This window comes from Watersipora subatra, chromosome 4 (genome assembly GCF_963576615.1).
Source record: "Watersipora subatra chromosome 4, tzWatSuba1.1, whole genome shotgun sequence".
NCBI lineage: Eukaryota > Metazoa > Bryozoa > Gymnolaemata > Cheilostomatida > Watersiporidae > Watersipora > Watersipora subatra.
Window position 1 is genome coordinate 2,844,935 of NC_088711.1, and position 25,251 is coordinate 2,870,185.

Below are 25,251 nucleotides of genomic sequence, written 5' to 3' on the forward strand. Positions count from 1 at the left end.
CCTGTTTCCACAGGGCAACTTCCTTTGACAACAGTTTTCAACTCGACATGGCACGGTACGTTAAGTGAAGAGATGTGAGCCTATTTCCTAAGATATAGCCATTGTTCCCACTCACACAAACCTGTTGGACCGCACAATATGATTCTTCAATAAAACTATTGCCCTTGAACACAATAAGACACATCTTAGATTTGAATGGCATGAGATCCTCGTAGCTTGCTAGTGCTGTGACATCAGTCTAGTAGTTCTAGTGTATGACATAGCTTTTCTACCCTAGTTTGGAGAGGTATTTTTCTAACATATAGTACTAAAGGCTTTGAGACATGTAGCCAGAGGTCATTGAAAAGTAGTGCCAGCCTTTACTACCTTTTCGAATATCATAAGGGTTTTTGTTATAGCTCAATGCAAATGTTTAGAGCTATGGGAGATGTGTGGAACAGCAAGAGACCGCCCTCGCTTAGCTTAGAACCCACAGTCTATGAGGACTCATTACCTGGCACAGCAGAGGTACATGTAACAACTTGTTTCTGAAGTCTCTTATCCATGAGAGTTTTAACCAATTGTCTTACATGCAAGTACTTATAGAGCCCATATTGTCAAAATTGGTGTTTGAGTTTTTATCTTGAGTCTGGATCTTTGGAGCAATTTTTAAAAACTTACATGTAGTTTGCAAAGCTGTATTACAGTTTATTTTCACATTCCAAGACGTCTGGCAATAACATCTTAGACTAGCAGTAAGCTCAATCCTGCATGAGATTTCCTTCCATCAGATATCCCGCAGCTTCGTGTAAATTACCAACACAAATTGCTGCACTGCTTTCACAACAACAATCCATGAATGTATGTGAAGACGCATTCATGAGTTCTTAATGAAGGGAATGTTTATGAGGCTAGTTGTTAATGTTTTGAAATCAAATATTTTTGGTCAACTGGCGGAAGGCACGAAGCCCATGGGTGTAAAGTTTTGATGGAATTGGCAAAAATCTGGAAACTCAGAGTTTATGCAGACTAACTGAATGACAAGATGGCGTTTACTGATATAGATTACCGTTTAACGGAACTCAAAAGAAAAAAACAAAGCAAACTTTGCAGTATTGTCTAGCATAGAAGAGTTTCTCAGTGTTTTGTACATTACATTACAGCGCAAAAGACCCACAACTCTAACTGTGCAGAACGAACTAGCAAAGCCATCTATCAAACATATCTACACACCCAGATCATCCCCCGTGTCTGCAAGGGGAGACAATGATAAAATGTCCGTAAGAGGGGATGAGAGCAAAGATGACGGTAGCATGTTAAGGGTAACTATTACACCGGAGGAGTCGTCTGAGAAAACATAAGAGCGAATATCGAGAAAACAATGACTGCACCGAATGGACTAGTTTATTCAAGCTACAAGGAGATGACAACTCCAAATTGAAGAACTGCAAATACACGTAAGAGCAAGTTTGCCTGCTGTCAGATGTTATGCAACAAAGAGTCAGTGTTTGATTGGTCTTTCGTCACCCTATAAAGAAGCTGAAGCTATTTCAGTAGGGATTCGAAAAAAAGTTTGTCACGGATTACATTAACATAATTATTATGCTTCTGCTGTAATATCATGTGTGGTGAGTGTATTTAATATGAAAGAATAAATGTATGAACTTTAGACAAGAATATGTCCGAAGATGTAGGAGATAAATAGAAATAAACACAGCAGTACTACGTTCAGCCAACCGTATTAGAAACATGGATCGGCTAACAGACAATTGACTGGATGTAGCCTGTAGTAAAGGCTTTGAATGGTAAAGATAAATGCAGCCATTACACAACGTGCCACAGACATATAACATAGGATTAGCGACCTCTAATAGTGACCTCTAGCGTATAGTCAGGTCTGTCATCATACTACGAAACAAAAATTGAGCTCTTGCAATACGATGGAAAGTTTGGCACCGGCGGGTATTGCCAGACCAGTAAGTGAAATACTCCATTATTATAGACTTAGAGACACGAGTAGGGAAGTTAAGTCTATGGCAATGGCTGTGTAATGTTGTCTCTCACACCTTGTCCCCCATATGAGCTTTAGACACCTGCAATTAGCAAGAAAGTCGCCAGGTTAAGTTCTCCCATGGAACATCTGGTTGTAATGCGAGCTGATGAATGACATCCTAGTATATTGTTTAGTTCTTTCACAAAAGAACCATAAATATTTAGAGTAAAATCAATGCATTACATAAAACTACTAGCCGCGCTACCCGGCGTTGCCCAGGTAATAAAAAAGTCTTTGGACAGAAAATTGATTTGTTTTCAACATTAAACAACATTTTCCATTCTAACTTTCAAACTACAGATGAGAGAAGTATTTTGTGTAGTTGGAATAAATTAAGAGAAAAATAAAAACAACTGTAAAGGTTTTAAAACTTTGTCAAACAACTGTAACTTTCAAGCTATTAGCCTGGCACATTGCTAATAGAAAATGCTGTTTAACTTATTTGAAATTGCACTAGATGAAATTTAAATTAATCTGTATGTTAGTTTTACAGTGCATTTCTAACCTCTTTAAGCTCATCCTCTTTTATTTATAAAATCATTAAATGTTGAGAAATTTATATATCATCTTTTAGCAATTATTTTGCATGTCAGAACAAATATTTGCTGCAATTTTGTCAGATGTCGAAAAATTGATATGGCGAGGTGATGATAAGTTAAGCTTAGACTGTAGCTACTACTCATGGTGAGCTCAGACTGTAGCTACCACAGACTGTAGCTACCACTCGTGGTGAGCTCAGACTGTAGCTACCACTCGTGGTGAGCTCAGACTGTAGCTACCACAGACTGTAGCTACCACAGACTGTAGCTACCACAGACTGTAGCTACCACAGACTGTAGCTACCACAGACTGTAGCTACCACAGACTGTAGCTACCACAGACTGTAGCTACCACAGACTGTAGCTACCACAGACTGTAGCTACCACAGACTGTAGCTACCACAGACTGTAGCTACCACAGACTGTAGCTACCACAGACTGTAGCTACCACAGACTGTAGCTACCACAGACTGTAGCTACCACAGACTGTAGCTACCACAGACTGTAGCTACCACAGACTGTAGCTACCACAGACTGTAGCTACCACTCGTGGTGAGCTCAGACTGTAGCTACCACAGACTGTAGCTACCACTCATGGTGAGTTCGGACTGTAGCTACCACAGACTGTAGCTACCACAGACTGTAGCTACCACTCGTGGTGAGCTCAGACTGTAGCTACCACTCGTGGTGAGCTCAGAAGAATAAAAAAACTAATGGGAGTGGTAGAAAATAGTAGAAAATGAGGTGAAGAATAGACCTGGCAGAAGTGCGACAAGTATACAGTGCTAGCAGAAAAGTACATCAAATAAGAGACAGCGCAAGACTTACCTGTAGAATAGCTACGATGAGCCCGAAGAGCCCGATAGCGCTCGCAAAAATCTCCACTATTAGAATCTTTACAAAGAGACCCTTTTTTTGAGTGTCTCCCGCATCAGCCAATGCCGCACCCGATCCAACGATTCCAACACATACACCACAGGCTAAGTTACCAAAACCGACAGTTAAACCGGCGCACAGCATAGCGTAACCTAAAAGCAAAGTGACCGTGTGGTAAAAAGCATCTGCAGCAATAAGACTATATGATAACATGACTGGTAATTTGGTGTAGCCTAACCAAACGACGCCAGCATCCTAATAGCTTAAAAATATTTCTGTTAGGTGTAAGTTAACCTAGAAATATCTACGTAGAACATTGAGCTAAGATGAAGTAGCCAGAGAGAATACAAACAAGAATATGTATACACTCATTTTGCATAGCTTTTCTTGTTTTACTATCACTCTTCTACCTGCTATATTATTTTTCTACCTACTATATCACTCTTCTACCTACTATATCACTCTTCTACCTACTATATCACTCTTCTACCTACTATATCACTCTTCTACCTACTATATCACTCTTCTACCTGCCATATCACACTTCTACCAGCTAAATCCCTCTTCTACCTGCTATATTATTTTTCTACCTACTATATCACTCTTCTACCTACTATATCACTCTTCTACCTACTATATCACTCTTCTACCTGCCATATCACACTTCTACCAGCTAAATCCCTCTTCTACCTGCTATATCACTCTTCTACCTACTATATCACTCTTCTACCTGCTAAATCACTTTTCTACTTACTATATCACTATTCTACCTGCCATATCACTCTTCTACCTACTATATCACTCTTCTACCTGCCATATCACACTTCTACCAGCTAAATCCCTCTTCTACCTGCTATATCACTCTTCTACCTACTATATCACTCTTCTACCTGCTAAATCACTTTTCTACCTACTATATCACTCTTCTACTTGCTAAATCACTCTTCTACCTACTATATAACTCTTCTACTTGCTATATCACTCATCTACCTGCTATATCAGCTCTCCATTTGCTACGAAGCTTTTGTACCTGCTGCTATTTTTCTATTTACTGTATTAGATCCTCACCTGCAAAATAATTCTTTCGAATGACATCTGGACTTTGCAGGGTATAAACCTACAATAATAGTGCGAATATAAACCTACAATAATAGTGCGAATATAAACCTACAATAATAGTGCAAATATAAACCTACAATAATAGTGCGAATATAAACCTACAATAATAGTGCGAATATAAACCTACAATAATGGTGCGAATATAAACCTACAATAATAATGCAAATATAAACCTACAAAAATAATGCGAACAAAAACCTACAATAAGAGTGCGAATAAAAACAGAGCAACAAGACAATTACTCCTATTAATAAACTGCCATGATTACTTGTTGATAGCTAATAGTACACAACAACTTGCTATCAAATGAGAGCTATCAAATGAGATACATCACCCATCAGCACCAAAACTTTCTCCTGTGATATGTGGTTGTGGAAAAATAAATTTCCTAACAATAAAAAATTAAAAACGCATTTTATTGATACAACAGTTTAACCTAATATTGCGGTCTTGGTGTCATGTTATAGTTTCATGGCCAGATGTCACGTTACAGCCTCATGGTCAGATGTCACGTTACAGCCTCATGGCCAGATGTCACGTTACAGCCTCATGGCCAGATGTCACCTTACAGCCTCATGGCCAGATGTCACGTTACAGCCTCATGGCTAGATGTCACGTTACAGCCTCATGGCTAGATGTCACGTTACAGCCTCATGGCCAGATGTCACGTTACAGCCTCATGGCCAGATGTCACGTTACAGCCTCATGGCCAGATGTCACGTTACAGCCTCATGGCCAGATGTCACGTTACAGCCTCATGGTCAGATGTCACATTACAGCCTCATGGCCAGATGTCACGTTACAGCCTCATGGCCAGATGTCACATTACAGCCTCATGGCCAGATGTCACGTTACAGCCTCATGGCCAGATGTCATGTTACAGTCTTGGTGCCGATGATCTTGAGTATACGACCATATAGCCTGCTTACCTCAACAATATTACCCATCACAATTGCCATGATGATTCCATAAATGGCGACGGCCTCGCAGAAAATGATGCTAATTAGATTCTTAGTCTTGATTCTTGGTGCCTTCACACCTCCTCCGAGGATACTTGCTCCGGTACATAGGATTCCCCTGTTAGTAACCAAGCAAAGCATATATGTATATATAACAGCTAGATAATAACATCTCTATGTGGCCAAAGAGCATTAGTCTATAAAATGAACACCAGCTGAAATCAATTTTAGTACAAATGATTGAAAATACTTTTTGGTATGCAGACACATCTAATACAAACATTTACAAATTTATTAGTTGAGTGATCATGCTAGCTTAGTACACATTCTATACGAGTTGAATATTTATATATATATATATATATTTATATATACATATATTTATATATATATATGAATATTACACTCAATATTCAATAATATTGTAATATATATCATATTACATATTATAATATGTAATATATTATATAACATATTACATTAATATATATATTATATCACATATTATATTAATATATATATATATATATATTATATCACATATTATATTAGTATATATGTATTTTACAATCAACAGGTTTATCAACAATAATTTATGTGTTTCAATTAAAGTTATTTTGAATTGTAATATTTTGTTTACTACTAGAAGAATCTATCTGAAAATCAACAATTTTGTTTATTTCATACCACTTGCATTTATATTACCTATTGCACTATTGAACAAAATATATAAAGGTAATAAATTCGCTAAAGATAATTTGATTCATAACAACAGTTTACTTGTATTTACTTTTTGATTTATAACACACTTTAGAATTATTTCAAGCAGATAATCTTAAGTGATAATATTTATTATCGATATTAAACATTATTGATTAATGAATAGTGTTGTAATGTGGGACTACATCACTGTTTTAGTCTAATCACCTGTCAAGCACACTTCCTACTAACATAAGGTGCGTGCATGGTGTGTAATACATTCTTGAAAGCATCAAAATTTAGAAAACACTTAACTTAATTATTTTTAAACAAATTCGTGCCAGCAACTTGATTTCGAATTAAACAACACCTAATAAGAACAACCTAATACAATTGATTAACTGTTGCAGCGTTGCTTAACCTTGGTATATTGCTCTGAAATAAAATTTATGGCTTACCACGCAGCACCAACCACCGACATGAAAATCGCTGTTGCTATCCCAAGACATGCATAAAAATACGGTGAGATTTCCGTTAGTAACCTACAAGTAAAGCACATGGTTGACAGGTCGAAACGTCGATAGAACAAAACTATTTGTATAAAAGTGCAACGAACGACTGTTTTCATACATAATTTATTTTAGTTAAATTTACAAAAATGATGGCTTACCAGGCAATATCAAATTGGCTGCCATAGCCCGATAACATGTAGTAAAGGCCTACAAAATACAGTTAAGATTATAAACTTCAAATCAAACAACACAACTCATTAGATACATTGAATTGCATTAGTTACTAACTCAAATTCTGGTTCATTATTCCAGATTAGCTAACAGGCACAACTTTAACCTACATTACTCAAGAATTACTTGTTAGTGTTTAAGCAAATATAGTAGATATTACAAATAAAATGCCTCATCTGACAATCATGAACCAATACATTAGAAAATCTGATTAAATGGCTATTCTTTCAGACAAACCGTTGACTAGAAACTTTGATAAACTTTACAAAATACCATTTTACTTTTAACTATCTTGATGGAACTATTTTGGGAACGTTATATTTACACAGCAATATTTTCAGGCGTCAAACTTAACATAAAATGATCTGTAATAAAGTACATAACGAGCTAATACAAACAATTGCTTGACATTATACTTACCTATTAATACTAAAATTGTTATAGCGGTAGACACAAGAGCGTTGACCACCTGTGCTGAACCCATCCTCCCGCTTTCAACGATCACAAAAAAACCTCTAAGCGAATGATCAATACTATGCTACTTTCATTCAGCAACAGGATAAGCTCTCAATATCATGTGACCGCTACAGCGGAAACACAGACCAAAAATTTATAACTTAATAAGGGGACTGTGTCACCGGAAACAAATGACTGCGGTTACAGCGAGCTCAGCTTTAAAATCACTTGGCGGGAAAGTTAATCTGCGTACGTTTGAGTAAAACATTTTACGTGTATCGCTATACAAAGGGATAACGTTATAAACGCTCACTGGTTCTTTAGGAAAAACGTCAACTAAGCTTTAGCTGATCAAAGATTAAAACATAATTGGGAAATAGATGTTACACCAACCTCCACTAAACACTTTAAATACTAGATTAATATCGATTGTGTTAAAGTCGCGAGAGTGGTTCTCATTTAGGAATACGCTACGCCTATTCGTTTCTACGTAAGGCAGACTGACATTTATAATTATTTACTTATGGCCTACTCATTTTAAGCTTTATGCACAATGAATACTTATATACGTATATATGTGCAAAATACAGTAGGCACAAGTGCCTCCACTAATGAAATGACAATGCCCCTCTTGGCAGGAGTCAAGAAAAGTAATCCATATGGTAGTTAAGTCTAGTCATTTTGCATTTTACACATTAAACATAGTTAGTTTTAGTGCGTAATGCCCAGAGAGGCTAGTACTAAGCTTGAGAGCAACCAATACCTTGTCATTGGTTCACAGCTAGCTGTGCAATTAGCTATAGCAAGAGGCACAGTCACCATGCATTTGGGTAACCTGAAGCGTCTTCCTCCACTCTAAAAAAACAGTTTTGATTGCAATAGTATCCACATGTCTATGCAAGTGAATGCTACTTTTTCCAGAAAAAAGACTGTATCGACTTGTGGGAAAAGTGCATGTAAGGTACCCTAATCGCAGAAGCTTTATGCACCAGACATATTGGACCAAAAATTGTTTTCTCTTGTAGAAAAGTTTGTAACTGGTGCATATAATCTTTGTCATGTCTTAGCCTATGGTGAAAGTTATCGTTAGTGTCCTTGTGTTACTCTCATATGCATTATGTAGCTGCTCTCTTTTACTGGAGAGCTTATCCTTTTGCTTTTCAATGTGGAAACATGCAGTAACCATGGTAACATGCATAGGTTATGTGAAGATTGTTCTACTGTAAAACAAAGTAAAAAATCTATTTCTAGAATTTGATTGTATCATTTAGGCATTAGATCTGATACAGCAGACCCAGCGAATAGGCATACTTATGCTACAGATATCAAGAATGTATCATGCAGGTATATTTAGTAGATCACGGAGTGTTTGTGACGGCATCAAATACTTTAATGTGGGAAAATGAGAAAACTTCAATTGCTCTGCTAAGCTGGCTATGCTGCAGTTAGTGGGAAGACACTGTAATGAGATGTGCTGATAAAGCGCGACTGCAACAGAATCAGTTTGAGAGTCTGTAGACTGCATTTCTCTTGTTCTCAGTGTTACAGATCTTAGTTGTTAGTCTTGAAGTGCTATCAAAGGAGCAAGCTTTTTTGTTGCCAGGCTTTAAAAAAGTGTTAGTTTGAGTAGCTCATTACATGACAGAAGAGTGTTCAATTATTAGTTCGAAATCGTCTGCTTACAATGCAGTGAGTGAATGTGTTGAATCCACCTCTAGGCTAGAATCCTGTCAACTGCAGAAGCTGCGATAGCTCTCGACAGTTTTGCAATCAAAAGAGAAGTTATCTTCTGATTATAGAAGAGCTGATAACTTTGTATTACCCATCAGGGAGTCTGGCTGCTTTGTATATTGCTAGGATCGGCAATTTCCAGTTCTAAAATCACTTAAATATTATGTCTGCTATATTAACACGGCTTTTAATGTCAGTTTTGTGCGCTTAATACTGGATAAGTTGCTCCATTTTCCATCCTGTCATATGACATGTTGTATGTCATATGACATTCATGTTGTACACCATTACTGGGAAGGAATCATCAGGCTTGTCTTGTCTATTGACAGTAGGTTTTTGAAAATGATATAATCATTGCACAGTAGGAAAACTTGAATTCTTACAAAGGTTATGCAAAGAGCCATTATTTGCTCAAGACAAACATGGAGATCATATGTTCACATTCTGAGGAGGAATCTGAGTCTAATGATGCCGAGAGTGTCGCATTGCGTTTATATTTACTCATTCATTGTTTTGTGGAGAGTTGAGCAAACGGCGCAATGATACTGGTCCTTCACAAGCAGCTCACAGTGACCGTGGAACATGGCAGTGAACAAATGGACAGCGCGCAGCACACAGTGACTCATCGCTGACTTTTGTGAGTATCACCTCTTATCACCACTTTTTCTCACCGTTTGTTTTATATGTTGTAGTATATAAACTCTCACGACCGTGTGGCTTAGCGTCCCGGGCGGTTGCGTGCACACATCTTACTCATCTACCTTCAGCTATACCAGTTCTATGTAGAGTTATTATCTCGTGCTGCATCAGATGAAGTATTAAACCTAAAAAGTTTAGAAAATGTCAACTTTAAGTTATTGTAACTATCAGTATGTTTGTATAGTCTGCAATATGAATTCGCTGCGAGGTGTGGTACAAATATGAGAGCCATCAATTACAGTAACCATTTCGCTAACAAACTTGCTCGCTTTCGGAGTCTAGTTGCATTTCTTATGTGCCTCGCTTTATATATCACTTTAAAAATAAGATACTTTGCTAATACACCAAGTCAAACCAGAAACACAGAAGTATAGCATAGGCATTCTGGTTCTGTAAAATTACGTAAGCAGTCTAAAATTTCCCAGGAGTTGAGTTCTTGTTGCACAAAAAGAGAGCATAACTTCAATTATTCTTGCATACACTGCTACCTACATGTTACCAAAATAGTTTGAACAAATGTTTCCTGAGAATGCCCTTGCACTTATGGCTCACCATGATCATGATATTTGAGTCTGTGTGCACATGCCCGAAGGAGTTGTGTGCACATGCTCGAAGGAGTTGTGATAAAACCAGTAGAATTTGGTCAAAAATGTATTTTAATTAGGAGGAAGCCTTTTATCGGGTCTTCGAATGTTTTGATCCCACCCAGAAGGCAGTTAGTGCAAAAACAATCTTTATAATTTTTGGCATCTGTCGCTGGTTGTAGGTCATTATATTGAGTCTATATTGTTGCGCTGCATTCGATGTGATACTTGCGGATGAGGCTAAATGGAGGAGAATAGTGAACTGTGCTCTGTGCTCCCACAGCGTAGAGCACAATTCACAATTTTTTGTAGTAAAAATGGCTAAAATTATTAAACAGCACTTTAATCCTCAAATTGATTTACTTTTTTAATGTTTTACTTTTTCAGTCATTAATTTTCAGTCGTATAATTTTTAATCCGCCGGCATCGCTGATAAGCCCTGCCTCCAAAAACAGTTTGAGCATAAAGGAAGTTTTGCTCCGCTGTAATTCCCATATTAGCAAATGATTTTTCTTAGAACGTAGTATGGACTGGTAAGTCTTAGAATTATATACATCTAGCTCAAGTTCTTTGATACTGTAGGGAACACTTGCAGTTTTCATTGTTTACCTACATACATTTCTAGAAAACTTATTCGATGAGTAAAATAAATAACAGAATCAATTATTAAAAACCAAAATATAGACAGTAACTCTACGACGATAAGTCTATGTTATGGTCTATGATAGGGAATGCTCTCAGAAGAAGGCCGTGTTCTGTGACACACTTAGTTACACAGTACTTGGAGTCATTTGTTACCAAGGCACCATTTACCCAGATTTATGCCCCGCACTTGTATTTCTCTTGCAGCGTATCATCTGTTATACAGGTTACTTTGCTAATGGAGTTAACCAGAGAGTCTTTATCAATGTGTAAATTGGTCAGTCAAAAAGGCAATTCTTTCTGTTGACCCTACCAGGTCAGATATAATACGTACAGCTATATATGTATGTTTATGTATATATATTTATGTCAATGATTTTGGTACACAAGTACACTAATACGCACTGACCGACATTTCTCACAGCTTCATAGAAAGGAATGACAAAAAGTGTCACGTTGCAGGCAAACCTGTTACAATGTCTTTTATGCGCCTGTCTATTGTGAAAGGCCGGCGTCAAAAGATTTTCAGTTGATTATGCTTATTGTCAAATCGAGCGGTCAAAGCGGGAGCAAATAGACAAGTAGCGCCCAATCAGTTTAGGAAGCGTTGAACGGAAAGTTGCTGGATTATTAGATGCTACTACACACCTGGATATATTGACAGCCGTAGCTGAGTTGGGTATTTGATATATGTAAGCAGGTGCTTTCTCTAGCTGACAGAAAGAAGTTGGTGCTCTAAGTTTGTCTTCGCTGTGATCGTCATGTTCTAAATAAAGTTCTTTTTAGCCTCTCATATTGACCTCATGTGTATTACTCATCAATTCGATTCACAAATCGCTGATATCTGATTCTAAATACCTTCTTATACAATCTGATCCGCAGTTACATCAAGCGTTTCAAATTGCTTTGTTAGATTGAAGAACCTGCACTCCCTGCCAACCGATGACATATCCACGTGCCTTAGGAAGCTTTGGCTGTTGCTAATGACACCAATCGCCTGCCTGTTGTATGGAGTGACGGAGCACTCTTAGAAACACACAGAAATAGACAGTGTTAGGGTTCAGAGCCCTTTTCTAGTTTTCTATATTCTATATTTCTATCAGGATCAGACGTATCTACCAAGTTTTTAATACCATCACTGCTGCAGCGACTGCACCATGGCAGTCTCTGTCTGCAGACTTTTAATCTCTCTTCTTGGTCTCTACCAGATATATGCTCAGCAAGGTGAGTCTACCAACATTTTCTATAATTCTTTAGATTTCCAATTTTTCGAGTGGTTTAATATATATCATAACATCTACGTCCTTCCTCAATAAACACGCTTAAAATAATGATATTGAGGGAAATATATAAGACCAGGCGTGTTCTTAATGAAAAGTATATTAACAGATTAAATTATAAAACATCTAAGCAAAGGAAGGAGAGCAATAGTCAGTCCTTCACTGCAGTAGGTCTAACATACCTGCATGTATGACAAAAGTCTTTTTTGGATATTTTTCTTCTACATATTTTAGATGTAGAAGTTAGTTGTTAGTGCAGTTAATGCACAGTTAGTAGGATTTGTGACTAGTTGCGCCAGGCTTATGCCTTTTATTCTTCTCAAATATTTCTCTATATATATTTGTCTATTATGGAATAATAACCGCGTGTTCCTTTTTTTTAAAGTTAACTTAAAATTAACTTTATATAAAATCATTGATATACCGGTATTAATTAAAATGTAAAAGGCATAGTAATATAAACTCTACATTCCATGACTGCTCATGTTTGCTCAGAACTAAATGATTTTATCAGGTTTAAAACTACATTCACTGTAGTTTAAATATTTCAGAAAAGCATTTTCTCACAAATCTCATTCTCTATTAGTGTACAGAATACAAATTCTATTCAAATATTCACCCTATATATTATGTAATATGAGTGATCCTTGAATTTCTAGATTCATTTGAAGGTCGTACAAGGGTCATGGTGTATCTAAGTACTGGAGCTCTCTCATTGAGCTCATCTACATGTAGCAAGTACAGTACGGATAGATACCACTAAGTTTGTGCCACCTGTAACCTTCTTGTGCAGCTTAGCTCATTTCTCTTGCAGCATGTACTCCGACCAACCCTAGCCAAGGGACCAATCTCGCTGTTTACATTAATGAAGCCACGCAAGCAGGTAAATCAGAAACTGTAAAACTTTGGCTAGAGCCAAGCCGAGTGTGATGTCACATATGCTACTGCGAAGTAGGCTAATGAACTGTCAGGCATAAGATGTGTTTTTTATTAGAAAAATAGTACAGCCAGCTATGGCTAATGCACAGCAACTCAGCTGTCTCTTTTCACTAGTTCAGAGCTAGTAGCCTACCTAGGGACAGTCTACTACAATAGTAGCCATTGTTGTCACGGATGTAGCCTGTGCTTTTATGTTTTACATTAGCAAGTCGGGGAAGCCTACTTACTAATGCAGCATTCTCATAGTTTAGTGCAAGAAGTGAGATGCTCGCCAGACTCAGGCTCTCATCGTTTTATTTACCCCTTCGAACGTTAGTACCTACTAGTTATCGTTGACAACTTCTTCAGTTAGCAGGGGCTAGCTAAGTTTCCTGAAAGGAGTTATTTTTACTACTCTCCTTTTGAATACAGAAATAAATGGCAATGAGGGAGCCTATATAGCTAACCTCGGCCTTCACGGAGTTGTCGGCTCTCAAGGACCAAACAGCATGACTATACAGCTGCAACAAAATCCTGCTGATGAGTCCAACATCGACCCGGCAGAGTTCTTTAGGGTTTTTCAGGCAGCCAACAATGCTGCAAGCATTGGTCTTACTAGAGCGATTGACTTTGATGTGAGTACAAATACTTATTGCATACACGAACAAAATCAAAATTCTAAAAAAGTTGGTTTTCTAGAATGGTGAAGATGTGGTAAATATATTTAGATAAATGATTTATAGTTTGAGTACATGTATATAGTATTTATTACAATACAGTTGGGAGTATACTCAGTCTCATAGTTCAAAACCTATGTAATGCACAAAATACTCCATACTAACACTCTTCCAAATATTTTAGAAGTTGAATGGAAAATCACTTTCGTTTTCAATATGTGTTTGATGAAAATTACTTCCTGGCTAAACCTTAATGAAATTCTATTTCTTTAAAACTCCTAACAATAAATGACCTGTAGAGCGCGTGCGGCCCGTCGTTGCTAGGTGACATTATGCTAGCACGCAAGTATGCGATATGTCACCAAGATAATCCTCATTACTCAACATTAATTCTGGCATAGTTCCTACTGTATATTCCTGTTTAGTTCCTACTGTATATTCCTGTTTAGTTCCTACTGTATATTCCTGTTTAGTTCCTACTGTATATTCCTGTTTAGTTCCTATACTTCCTACTGTATATTTCTGTTTGGGCTATCATGTTCCTTTACCCAATCTCAAACATGTTGTTCAGCGTCAACAATAAATCGCTTAACAGCATTTCTGTGTTCAAGATAGTTGTTGATATTGTTGGGTAAGCAGTTTCTTTAACCATCACACAGGAACAACATTGTGATGTTTCACAGCTAATAGAAAAGGCTGCGCCTGCAACATTCTGATGGAAGTTAGTGCGATATTATTTATTTTAGTTAGAACAAGAATCTTTCATTTTCGCAGACTTTAAAATAGCCAAATTATTTTAATCTTTATTGTTTTGTGATAAATCGATAAATGGTGAAATTTAAATGTTTTTGGATTGAGTCGCTTCCTGCCTCATTTGTCTGTCTCATCTCTTAAATTCTACTGAATTCCACAGTGTTTATAAACATAATAATAACAATAATAATTAATTGAATTGTTTTATGTAATAGATCATATAATACAAATGAGAACTTTTACCGAAGACCAGTTTATCAACGGGTATACTCTCAGCTGTTTTGTAAAATATAACTGTGTCTTTGTAGGTGGCAGACCAGGACAATGCAGTGAGCTAACTGATTCGCGTGTAATTATTTTATTTCTGTTTCAGCCGGCAGCGAATCCCGTCATAGGGGACATTGTACCACGTGATGTTTCTTCCGTCGCTGTCACGCTCAACTGTTTTCCCAGCCAGGGAGGTTCTTCTGTGAGTAGCTCCAAACAGTCCCCCCTATCTATTCCTGCTTGCCACCTGATTGGCTTTGCTAACAGTGCTTGCCACCTTATTGGCATAGCTAACAGCTGTAACAGATACTAATACAGTCATCCCTCAACATACGAGTGCCCCAACATATGAGAAAATCGAGATACAAGCTGCATTTCGAGCAAGCTTCTTCTTTGAGATACGAGTAATCTTTGAGATACAAGCATATAAGCCGGTTCTCGATGGCCGCTATATGGCCAAGTATGTGAGAGGCCGCTTTCGAGAACAGCATCGCTCGGTTTTTCTCTTCAAATCAGTTTGAAAAAAGTTTTTAAAAGATTGGCTAAAGTTATAGTGAACATGAGGCAAAAAGCGCCAAACCGCAAACATAATAAAAAATTAAAACGACAAAATTGAAGTAATTTTAGTAAAAGATTAAAAACTTAGCTTTAAGTGTGTGTTTAGTAAGCTAAATTTATTTAAGTTAAATTCATCGTTTATTTTATGTTACGTTGCGTCACAAAAGTCTAGTGTAACGAACGCGTTGCTGTCAAGTCTCTCTCAGACCGCCGTTAGCCACTACGTCTGTCTCGAAGGTAAAAATTTACAGTAGTGTACATTTTATTGCAGATTTTAACAACTTAAAAGGTATTTGTTACTTTGTTAGCGTAGGTACTGAATTACCACAAATAAAAACACATTTTCTACCATAATTTCTTGTTTTATGTGGCTTATTTCACGGTAACCGATTAATTTATATTTAGCTATTTTATATAAAAGATAATGCCTTGAGACACGAGTAAATTGACAAACGAGCTCGGTCCCAGAAGGCATTAAGCTCGTATGTAGAGGTACGACTAGTACAGTTGATAAATATGACCTGTTAACTTCACTTGTCTGAGTATTTGTCTAAGAAACTTATGATGTTTTCAAATATGGTAACTAACAGCCTCTGACTTGCAGAGAACATTTGCGTTGACTGTGCACATCAGAGACGTGAATGACAACGCACCAGTCTTCAATCAGCTGCCATATTCCTTCACACTGTCCGAGGCAACACCTGTCAACATGACTATATGGGAACCGCTGGGACCCAAAGTTACCGACCTAGACAAAAATGAAAACAGTCACATCTTTTTTAGCGTTGTACCAAACGATCCTACAGATGCGGTGAGTTGTGGCTGCCTGTGTTTTCACCAGAATATGAATCATTGAGGTCATAGAAACTCTACTATATTGTTGTTTCCTTTTACAGTACTTGAAGTTCGGCATAGCTGTCGCACGAACTGGGGAACTGAGGCTCATACAAAGGCTAGACTATGAAAGTCTTCCGACAGACAGGAAGTACTATGACCTTGTCATAACAGTCAGGGTGAGTGCAGGGGCCACAAAATGGAATCTCCTATTATCAATCCATATACTGCTTTGTTTCATTAGCTCTCTGTTGAGGTGCTGTTAGCATTTTATGTCCGCGCACTGTAGTGCCCTAATCTTTGATAACAACTCCTCTGCCAGAATGCTTTAGTATTCTATCATCTGTCTGTTTGCATACTATTCTATGTTAGCACCTATGTCTATGCTTAAAGGGTTTGTTCGTTCAAGGGATGTCATTATAGGTTTTACTTGCTGTTATTATAGAAAGTTAACTGTTGTTAACAATACTTTTTTTAACTTTAACTGTTAACTTTCTTTAACTAATTTTAAATTGTGCGCAATCTGTTTGCAATTAAATGTTTTTAATTAATTTGTATACATTTGTTATAATCATGACATTGTGTTATGTTTGAAATCTGAGGTTTTGCGACCGCAACACAGAGTATGAACAACTATATAATCATGGCTTGCTTTCTTACCATGCTGGAGATATGTGTTGCGTTCTAATATCTAATTTTTGGTCATAAAACCAATAAACTGCATGAGCAGGATTTGAACCTGGGTTTTTCAGCTACAAAACAATATACTACCACTATACTATAATAGACTTGTTTATTTGATTTACAAGCAATTAAATAAAAAATTTTGGAACTATTATGTAATTTTTTGTCATAAAACCTAACAAAATGTCATGAACAGGATGCGAACCTGGGTTTTCACAGCCACAATGTGAAGTACTGACCACTATACTATCATGGCCTGTTCTCAAAATCTCTGAGGATATTTTTGTGTCGTAATGTGAAATTTTTGTTATCAAAACAAGAAAATGCCATGACCAGGATTCGAACCTGGGTTTTCGCGGCCACAACGCGAAGTACTAACCACTATACTATCATGGCTTGTTTGCTTGGCAAAGAAATTTTCTTGTTCTAATGCATAGTTAATTGTCATAAAACTGATAAAATTCTATTACCAGGATTTGCACCTGGTTTTTCAGCCACAGCATAAACTACTAACCACTCTACTATCATGACATGCTTTTAAAATGTTGGGGATATTTTTGGTGTTCTAATGTAAAATCTTTGTTATCAAAACAATAAAATGCCACGACCAGAACTTGAACCTGGGTTTTCACAGCCACAATGTGAAGTACTAACCACTATACTATCATGGCTTGCTCTCGAAATCACTGGAGATATTTTTGTGTTTTGATGTAAAATTTTTGTTATCAAAACAATAAAATGCCATGACCAGGATTCGAACTTGGGTTTTCGCGACCACAACGCGAAGTACTTCCAATATTATACTATCATGGCTTGTTTGCTTGGTAAAGAATTTATTTTGTTCCAATACATAGTTAATAGTCATAAAACTGATAAAATTCTATGACCAAGATTTGCACCTGGTTTTCCCAGCCACTACACACAGTACTAACCACCACATTGTCATGACTTGTTATATTCCTTATTTGTTTAATTTTTGAAAAATATCTGTGTTAGAGTCTGTGTTCTGTTGTGTAGTCTTTTGGTCATAAAAACAATAAATTGCCATAACCAAACTTTGAACCACGATTTATACAGACAACTCAAAGTAATAACCGCTATACTATCACTTGCGATGTTTAATACTCTCTCTGATTGTAATGCTGTAGGATGATGCTCGGAATGAACCGAGGTTGACAGCGACTACTACTGTGAGGATAACCATAACAGACGCTGATGACTTGCCACCTCGTTTTGTATACTCGGGATGCAGTCCGGTGGTGGCAGGTGCTTGTTTGAATCCCCAATACACAGCTGACGCTACATTTGGCCAAGTGGGAGCACTAAATGTGCAGCCTGAACCAATCAGGGCTGTTGACGGTGACAGCACCCTCAACTTTCCTGTGAGGTATGAGAACTGTCTGGACTTATGACACACATACTGGCAGCATCTCAGTTTACCACGCCTGCCTCAACGCTATATCGATTGCCTTGTTGAGTTGTCTCAAAACATTTGAAGCTAAAATCTTGACCGATCATTGTCTGGTTTTGGTTCATATAATTGATCAGTCTACTGAATTCGTTCGAATAATGTCTAGAATAATTAGGACAAAGAGTAGTACACCATGGGCAGATAAATTTTGTACATAGTTTATATATTTATGTTTACGAAGTTCAAAGACAGCATTTGTAGTTATACACCAGATTAAATACAAGAGAAGTGTATGTGAGTGTTATTATAATTGCAGCTATTCTATAGTCTCTGGCACTCCATCTGACTATGCCAGCAAGTTCAGCATAGACAGTAACTCCGGCATTGTGAGAGTAGAGAGCGCTACATTCGATGCTGATGTCAGAGAGTACGAACTTACTATCAGGGTATGCGTGCCATACATTTCCTACGTTGTATAATAGAGTGGTGTTATACGCATCTCCAGTTACTGACTCCTATGTCTATGTGAGAGCTATGCGAGTGGGTTAACTCACTCTATCAGATATCAAAACAAACTGTTTGGTAATTGAGAGTATGTCAATTATTTTGTGATTGTAAGTCGCATGCAGGGTAGGTTTACATATTTACATTTAACAATTGTGAGAAAAGACAGAAAAGACTCATGTATTCTTTGGTGTCACTTAACTAGTTGTTTGAAGAATATGGCTTTTTCTCTGCTCGAACTTTACCCTTTCTTCCCTCTGTGCCAGTCTCACCCTCCCTTCTCTCTGCGCCAATCTCACCCTCCTTTCTCTCTGTGCCAGTCTCACCCTCCCTTCTCTCTGTGCCAGTCCCACCTTCCCTTCTCTCTGTGCCAATCTCACCCTCCCTTCCCTCTGTGCCAGTCTCATCCTCCCTTCTCTCTGTGCCAGTCTCATTCTCCCTTCCCTCTGTGCCGATCTCATCCTCCCTTCTCTCTGTGCCAGTCTCACCCTCCCTTTTCTCTGTGCCAGTCTCACCTTCCTTTATCTCTGTGCCAAACCCACCCTCCCTTTTCTTTCTGCCAGTCTCACCCTCCCTTCTCTCTGTGCCAGTCTCACACTCCTTTCTCTCTGTGCCAGTCTCACCCTCCCTTCTCTCTGTGCCAGTCTCACCCTCCCTTCTCTCTGTGCCAGTCTCGTCCTCCCTTTTTTTGTGCCAGTCTCACCCTCCCTTTTCTCTGTGTCAGTCCCACCCTCCATCCTCTCTGTGCCAGTCTCTCTTGCCTCAGCAGTACACTAGTGTTTACCATGTCATTTGTGTGACCGTCCTACAAACGTTCAACATGGCTAAAGAGCATAGTTGAGCCAATGTAAAAGACAACCGGCCACCAATGTATTGATGTATTGTTGTTCCGTACAAGCCACAGCACAGACATCAAACTCATATTCAACTGAAATTATTTTTTGCAGCAATTAACTTTTGCTTGAAAATATTGATAAAAATACGAATAGTTGTGATAATACTTGTAATATTTCCTTGCTGCCTGTTGCTATGAGCAAACCCTATAGCTTGCTTTTATTTGGTTGGCACACGGGTAATTCGGTTTTACGACAAAAAATATGTGGCTTACACCAAGGGTTGGTGCCCACCTTCGTTCATTTGGCTACATATTTATGTTTCTCTGGTTACCGCAGATGGGCCCAGAAATTTCTTTGGTTTCTAAGGGACATTGTTTTCAAGGGCATTCTGCTCACATTCCTGTAGCTATGGAGTTTTTATCAACAGTTATTTTTAATCTTTGCTTATGTGCACTAAAGCGTTGAGGGGTTCTGGTGATTCCCCCTGGTGCGATAACTGTTGTAGTCAGTTGTCCTCAGTTGCTCCCTGGCCCTCTTTTGCTACCAAGGTTTGCTGTCGTGATCTTTTTAATTTACAAATCATGTAGCTGCTCTGTCAGGCCTACGCACGTAATACGATGCATTCACACTAAAGCAGTATTATAATGTGACACTTATGAACCGGCGTGTTCTGGTTTAGAGCATGAGGTAAAATGATAGGATTTATTGATCTATTATTTTAGATATGTAAAAATATACTACGGAGCCCATAGAGGTACAAAGTGAGAGTTTTAAAGGTATAGCATCGATATAGAGCTTTACCATGAAATTTGTTAATTAGTTTATAAAGGTCCAACTGTCCGTTTTATAAGAATCAAGATTCTGAAAACTCGACAATATTTCCATGCTATATTTCTTTAGCTACTCATCTGCACCACCATTCATCACAGAACTGAGATTATCACCTCGAAGTATTAAACATTAGATTTAAAATGTTCATCTTTGTGTTAATATTTTTCTGACAGGCTCAGGAGGAACAAGGTCAAGGCTATTACGAGACAGCATCTCTCACTATAACAATAAATCCAAGTTCAAGCCAACTACCACAAGTTAGCTTTACTACCAGGACTGGAGTGATTTATGAGATGTCTCCGGCTGGTACTCTCGTTAAAGACATCAGCAATCCAACAGAGGCTGTACGGATCATTGTTACAGACTCTGATTTGGTATGTTATCATGTGCACTGCATGTTTTCACAGCCACAATATAAAGTATACTATCATAGATTGCTTTTTAAACAGCCGAGGTTTGTTTGTGTTATAAGGTGTAATTTTCATTACTAAAACAACAAAATGCCATGACCAGGATTCGAACCTGGGTTTTCGCAGCCACAACGCGAAGTACTAACCACTATACTATCATGGCTTAATTGTTTACATGAACTACTAGAGATATTTTGTTATTGTCAAGTGTACATCTTTGTTATTAAAACAATAAAATGCCATAACCAGGATGTTAACCCTGGTTTTTAATGCCACAACTCAAAGTACTAGACACTACAGTTTCAAGGCTTGCTTTGTTTAATTGCAAAATATATTTTTTGGGTTTTAACAAAAAGTGTTTGTAAAATGAGAGAACTTATTTTTTGTTGAAATCTGCACAAAGCAAAATCCAAAAATTATGAAATGCTGAAAATGCTGATGTTTAGATTACAGAGAAGTCAGTATTAGCCCATATATTTACGTGTGTACATGTTTTGTCATGCTTATTTTTTAAAAACTTGATGTTTCGTTTCACTGTGTGAATTGTTATCATAAAGGTAGGATACGCATTTGAGCATGTTTATCTACCCCAATTCTGATTCTGATTACTACAATTATTTCCTTACTGTTTGTCAAAAAATGAACTCATTCTTACATAACGATGAAGCATACCTTAATGTTTCAAGTCATACCTTAATGTTTCAAGTCATAAGTCAAGTTAATAATTTTGGGAAATTTCCAAAATTTGTAATGTAATTGCATTTTTAATCATTTGAATCAAATCGGTAGCATACTGTTACTTAGCAACTTCTCTAGGATTTTGTCTTTCTACATCAGATTTATTCACATTCCATAGGGGCCAAATGATGCAGCTCCGGTGTACACCTATGAAACAAGTGAGCCAACCCTATTCAGTGTTAATTCTGAAGGCTACATCAGTGTTGTCAAATCGGACATCGATTATGAGAATCCCCAACACCGCAACTTCAGCGTGCTTATAACCGTGAGAGAGCAGGCCAATCCTACCCAGGCAGGCTCGAAAGTGTTTGAGGTACAGGTACTGGACATCAACGATAACTCACCAGTGTTCCAGAGACTAAGTTATGAAGCATCGATAGACCCAGGTTCACCACCCAAGATTGTAACAACTGTAAGTTTATTATCTACATATACTCGATGCACGCGCCTCGTCATACGTCTACCTTCTTGCTTTATGAACCACTGGTTCGACTAGAATAGGACGAATAAGAACATATAGTGTGTTCTTCTGATATGATTGATTGTGGAGGTCCTTTTGTCTGATGAGTTTCTTGTTGCACTATACAATAGCTTGCGTGGGCGTATCGCTATCATCCCTTATGAGTGTCATCTGTCTGATCTTGCTGTCTCTTGGGGCTACGCTGTTATTTCATTGAAAGAATTACAGCTTTAACAATGGATATCTTCAAATCAAATACAACTCTCATGAACAATATCACTGAGTCATATAGAGTCACAGCGAATGTGTTCACATGAAAGCTAAATCATCCTTGCAATCGCTTCTGCCCTCATTTTCATTCACATTTTGCTGCCATTTTCGAGCAGGTGGAGGCAACTGACAGAGATTCGGGTGCCTTTGGTGAAGTGAGATATAGCATAAGTTCAGTGTCTGGTGATGCTCGCAATAAGTTTACGATTGATCCTGTTTCTGGTTTAATCCGAACGGCTGCGAGCATGTCTGCCGGAGAAGCATTTGTCATCATAACTGAGGCGTGTGACCAAGCCCCGGTTGATAACCGCAGGTACTCCTTTACTCTTGCATTACCTCCATTAAATGAATATTTACATCTAATGATCTAGTTTCATTTTCAATAAACCTTGATGAAACTTTTATAACTCAGAAGTGTACTTTATATTTAATGCGATCAAATAAAATATAAAATATATATAAAATATTAATTTATATTTATTAAAACTTATTATATGCATTATTTTACTTTGCTATTTTTTATTTTATTTTTTGTTTCATGGTCTATCTTGCTTTGAATGGCATTGACTAGCGATAAAAATATTCATATCTACCTAACAATTTGTTTGGTTAAAGTATGCATTGATTGGCATCTTGTTTCTGGATCATAGTTGAACATCTCAATCTATATGTTTTAGGTGCAATTCAGTGCCAGTGTCTGTGCTAGTGACAAGAGACGCTACTGATAATCACACAATCAGCTTCTCTCCCTACGCTCTGGTCGTCTCAGAAGCTGTCCCTATCGGATATCTTGCTGAAACTATTCAGGTAAAACATAACTCCCATATTGCTTGCATCAGAACAGTACATAGTGCTATGTTTTTAGTATTAGTAGTTGTTTGCTATCCAAAACATTCATACTTTACTAATTTACGCCATCAGTCACATTATCACTATTAGCTAGCAGTCATGGTAACAAGTGTCATCTCCAGTCTAACCTTGACAACTGCTTCTTCTGCGCTCAGGCTCGCAGCTCATCAGGCAGAGTTCTCACGTACAGCATTGTGCAAGGGAACACGGGCTTTGTATGGAACCTCGGTCAACAAAATGGTGAGCTGAGAACTGGTGGCTATCTGGACAGAGAGACAACTCCAAGTTATGAGCTGACAGTTCTTGCGTCTGATGGATCTGGAAATGTATGTGGAGAGATGGACAACATTTGCTTTACTACTGGCTCTACAAAGTGACTTTCGTGATAATTTATAGCCGGTGTCTGCTGTAGTATTCTACCAGATTGAAGGCTTTGCATGCCTGCCAAGGCAATATTTAGTACTAGTATAGAAGCAATCATTGTTGTTAAATGGATTCCAATTGCTAGTGTACTCACTTAGGCTTGTACATTACAGGAAGCGAGGACCACAGTCAGCATCTCAGTCGCTGATGTCAATGACAATGACCCAGAGTTCACTGACAGCACATACATCTTCAACGTACCAGAAAATGAAGGGAGCTACGTCGTTGGCTCTGTTGCTGCCTCTGATTTGGACTCTAGCGATGCCAACTCTCTGCGATATCGATTGGAATATCCAAATTTGTACTTCACCATTGATAGTAACACCGGAGTTCTCACCACTCTCAGACCCTTAGATTATGAATCCACGAAGCAGCACAACTTTACCATAGAGGTTACGGATGGCCCTCCTTCACCTCGCACAGGCAGGGCTTACGTGATAGTCAATGTCCTTGACAGAGAAGACAGTGTACCACGGTTTGAGAGAAGCTCTTATGATGCGGACTTTGAGGAGAATAAAATAGGATATCTTACTACTGTTACGGTGAGTTCAACTAACCACCTTAATGGTGAGTCTATCTTACTACTGTTACGGTGAGTTCAACTAACCACCTTTATGGTGAGTCTATCTTACTACTGTTACGGTGAGTTAAACTAACCACCTCTATGGTGGGTCTATCTTACTACTGTTACGGTGAGTTCAACTAACCACCTATATGGTAGGTCTATCTTACTACTGTTATGGTGAGTTCAACTAACCACCTTTATGGTGGGTCTATCTTACTACTGTTACGATGCTGATAACAGTTTGTAGGCATACATTCATAATGCACAGCCATCATCCATGTCTCATTGTTACCAGATGGTCATATCGCTTTTAAAAATTTCACTCTATAAAGCAAATTTACAATTGCATCGAGCTATGAATTCAACTCTGGAAATAATTCACTAATGATCTTATTGCTCACATTCAATATGACTATATCATATCATAAGAATATTATTCTTTCCCCAAACCAGAACGACTCAAGTCTTATAATGTGACGAATATGTTGTCTGCAACTCTTAGCTGTTGAGACTTATGAGTGTGCTCTAAAATGTCCAAGGTTAAAATATGTGATCAGATAGAAGGCGTCAACTAGAGTTTTTATTTTTTATCTGCAGGCCAATGACCCAGATTCGACTGCTAATATCAACTACCGGATAACATCTGGTGCCGAAGGTCACTTCAGTATTGACAGCCAAACTGGACGGATTAGTGTGACGTCACCTTTAGACTATGAGAGTAGAACGTCGTATACTCTTATTGTCTCAACTGATGATGGAAGGAGTCAAGTCAGTGAAGTGCCAGATGCGGAAACCACTGTCAATGTCAACGTTCTGGTGAGCCCACTTTATCATTTATTAATTTGTGTGAAGTGTGTTCAAACTCATAATTCACATGTTTCGCATCGATATATTGTGGTCATGC

The 25,251-nt window shown here is 37.9% G+C and overlaps 2 protein-coding genes and 3 non-coding genes across 5 annotated transcripts in view; 1 reads left to right on the forward strand and 4 right to left on the reverse strand.

Moving 5' to 3' along the window:
• Positions 1–1,598: 1,598 nt before the first annotated feature.
• Positions 1,599–7,546, reverse strand: LOC137392895 (V-type proton ATPase 21 kDa proteolipid subunit c''-like). Its single transcript, XM_068079251.1, has 7 exons — positions 7,388–7,546; positions 6,895–6,943; positions 6,683–6,766; positions 5,496–5,643; positions 4,516–4,564; positions 3,400–3,599; positions 1,599–2,072 (listed from the first exon to the last, which is right to left on the reverse strand). The coding sequence occupies exons 1-7, from the start codon at positions 7,449–7,451 to the stop codon at positions 2,040–2,042; spliced, it is 627 nt and encodes a 208-aa protein (XP_067935352.1). The 5' UTR covers positions 7,452–7,546; the 3' UTR covers positions 1,599–2,039.
• Positions 7,547–12,236: 4,690 nt separating this feature from the next.
• LOC137393831 (uncharacterized) overlaps positions 12,237–25,251 on the forward strand; it is a 93,588-nt gene continuing 80,573 nt past the window's right edge. The window contains exons 1-15 of the mRNA XM_068080540.1: positions 12,237–12,303; positions 13,174–13,242; positions 13,710–13,912; positions 15,081–15,176; positions 16,137–16,343; positions 16,429–16,545; positions 18,199–18,437; positions 18,778–18,907; positions 20,806–21,006; positions 21,899–22,192; positions 22,627–22,823; positions 23,188–23,317; positions 23,515–23,689; positions 23,900–24,324; positions 24,945–25,163. Of these exons, the coding sequence (XP_067936641.1) occupies positions 12,237–12,303; positions 13,174–13,242; positions 13,710–13,912; positions 15,081–15,176; positions 16,137–16,343; positions 16,429–16,545; positions 18,199–18,437; positions 18,778–18,907; positions 20,806–21,006; positions 21,899–22,192; positions 22,627–22,823; positions 23,188–23,317; positions 23,515–23,689; positions 23,900–24,324; positions 24,945–25,163 (2,769 nt within the window). The remainder of the gene's footprint in view (positions 12,304–13,173; positions 13,243–13,709; positions 13,913–15,080; positions 15,177–16,136; positions 16,344–16,428; positions 16,546–18,198; positions 18,438–18,777; positions 18,908–20,805; positions 21,007–21,898; positions 22,193–22,626; positions 22,824–23,187; positions 23,318–23,514; positions 23,690–23,899; positions 24,325–24,944; positions 25,164–25,251) is intronic.
• Positions 17,375–17,446, reverse strand: Trnah-gug (transfer RNA histidin (anticodon GUG)). The gene has a single exon. It is a non-coding gene; the product is annotated as a tRNA-His (tRNA).
• On the reverse strand, positions 17,650–17,721 carry Trnah-gug (transfer RNA histidin (anticodon GUG)). Its single transcript has one exon. It is a non-coding gene; the product is annotated as a tRNA-His (tRNA).
• Positions 21,134–21,205, reverse strand: Trnah-gug (transfer RNA histidin (anticodon GUG)). The gene has a single exon. It is a non-coding gene; the product is annotated as a tRNA-His (tRNA).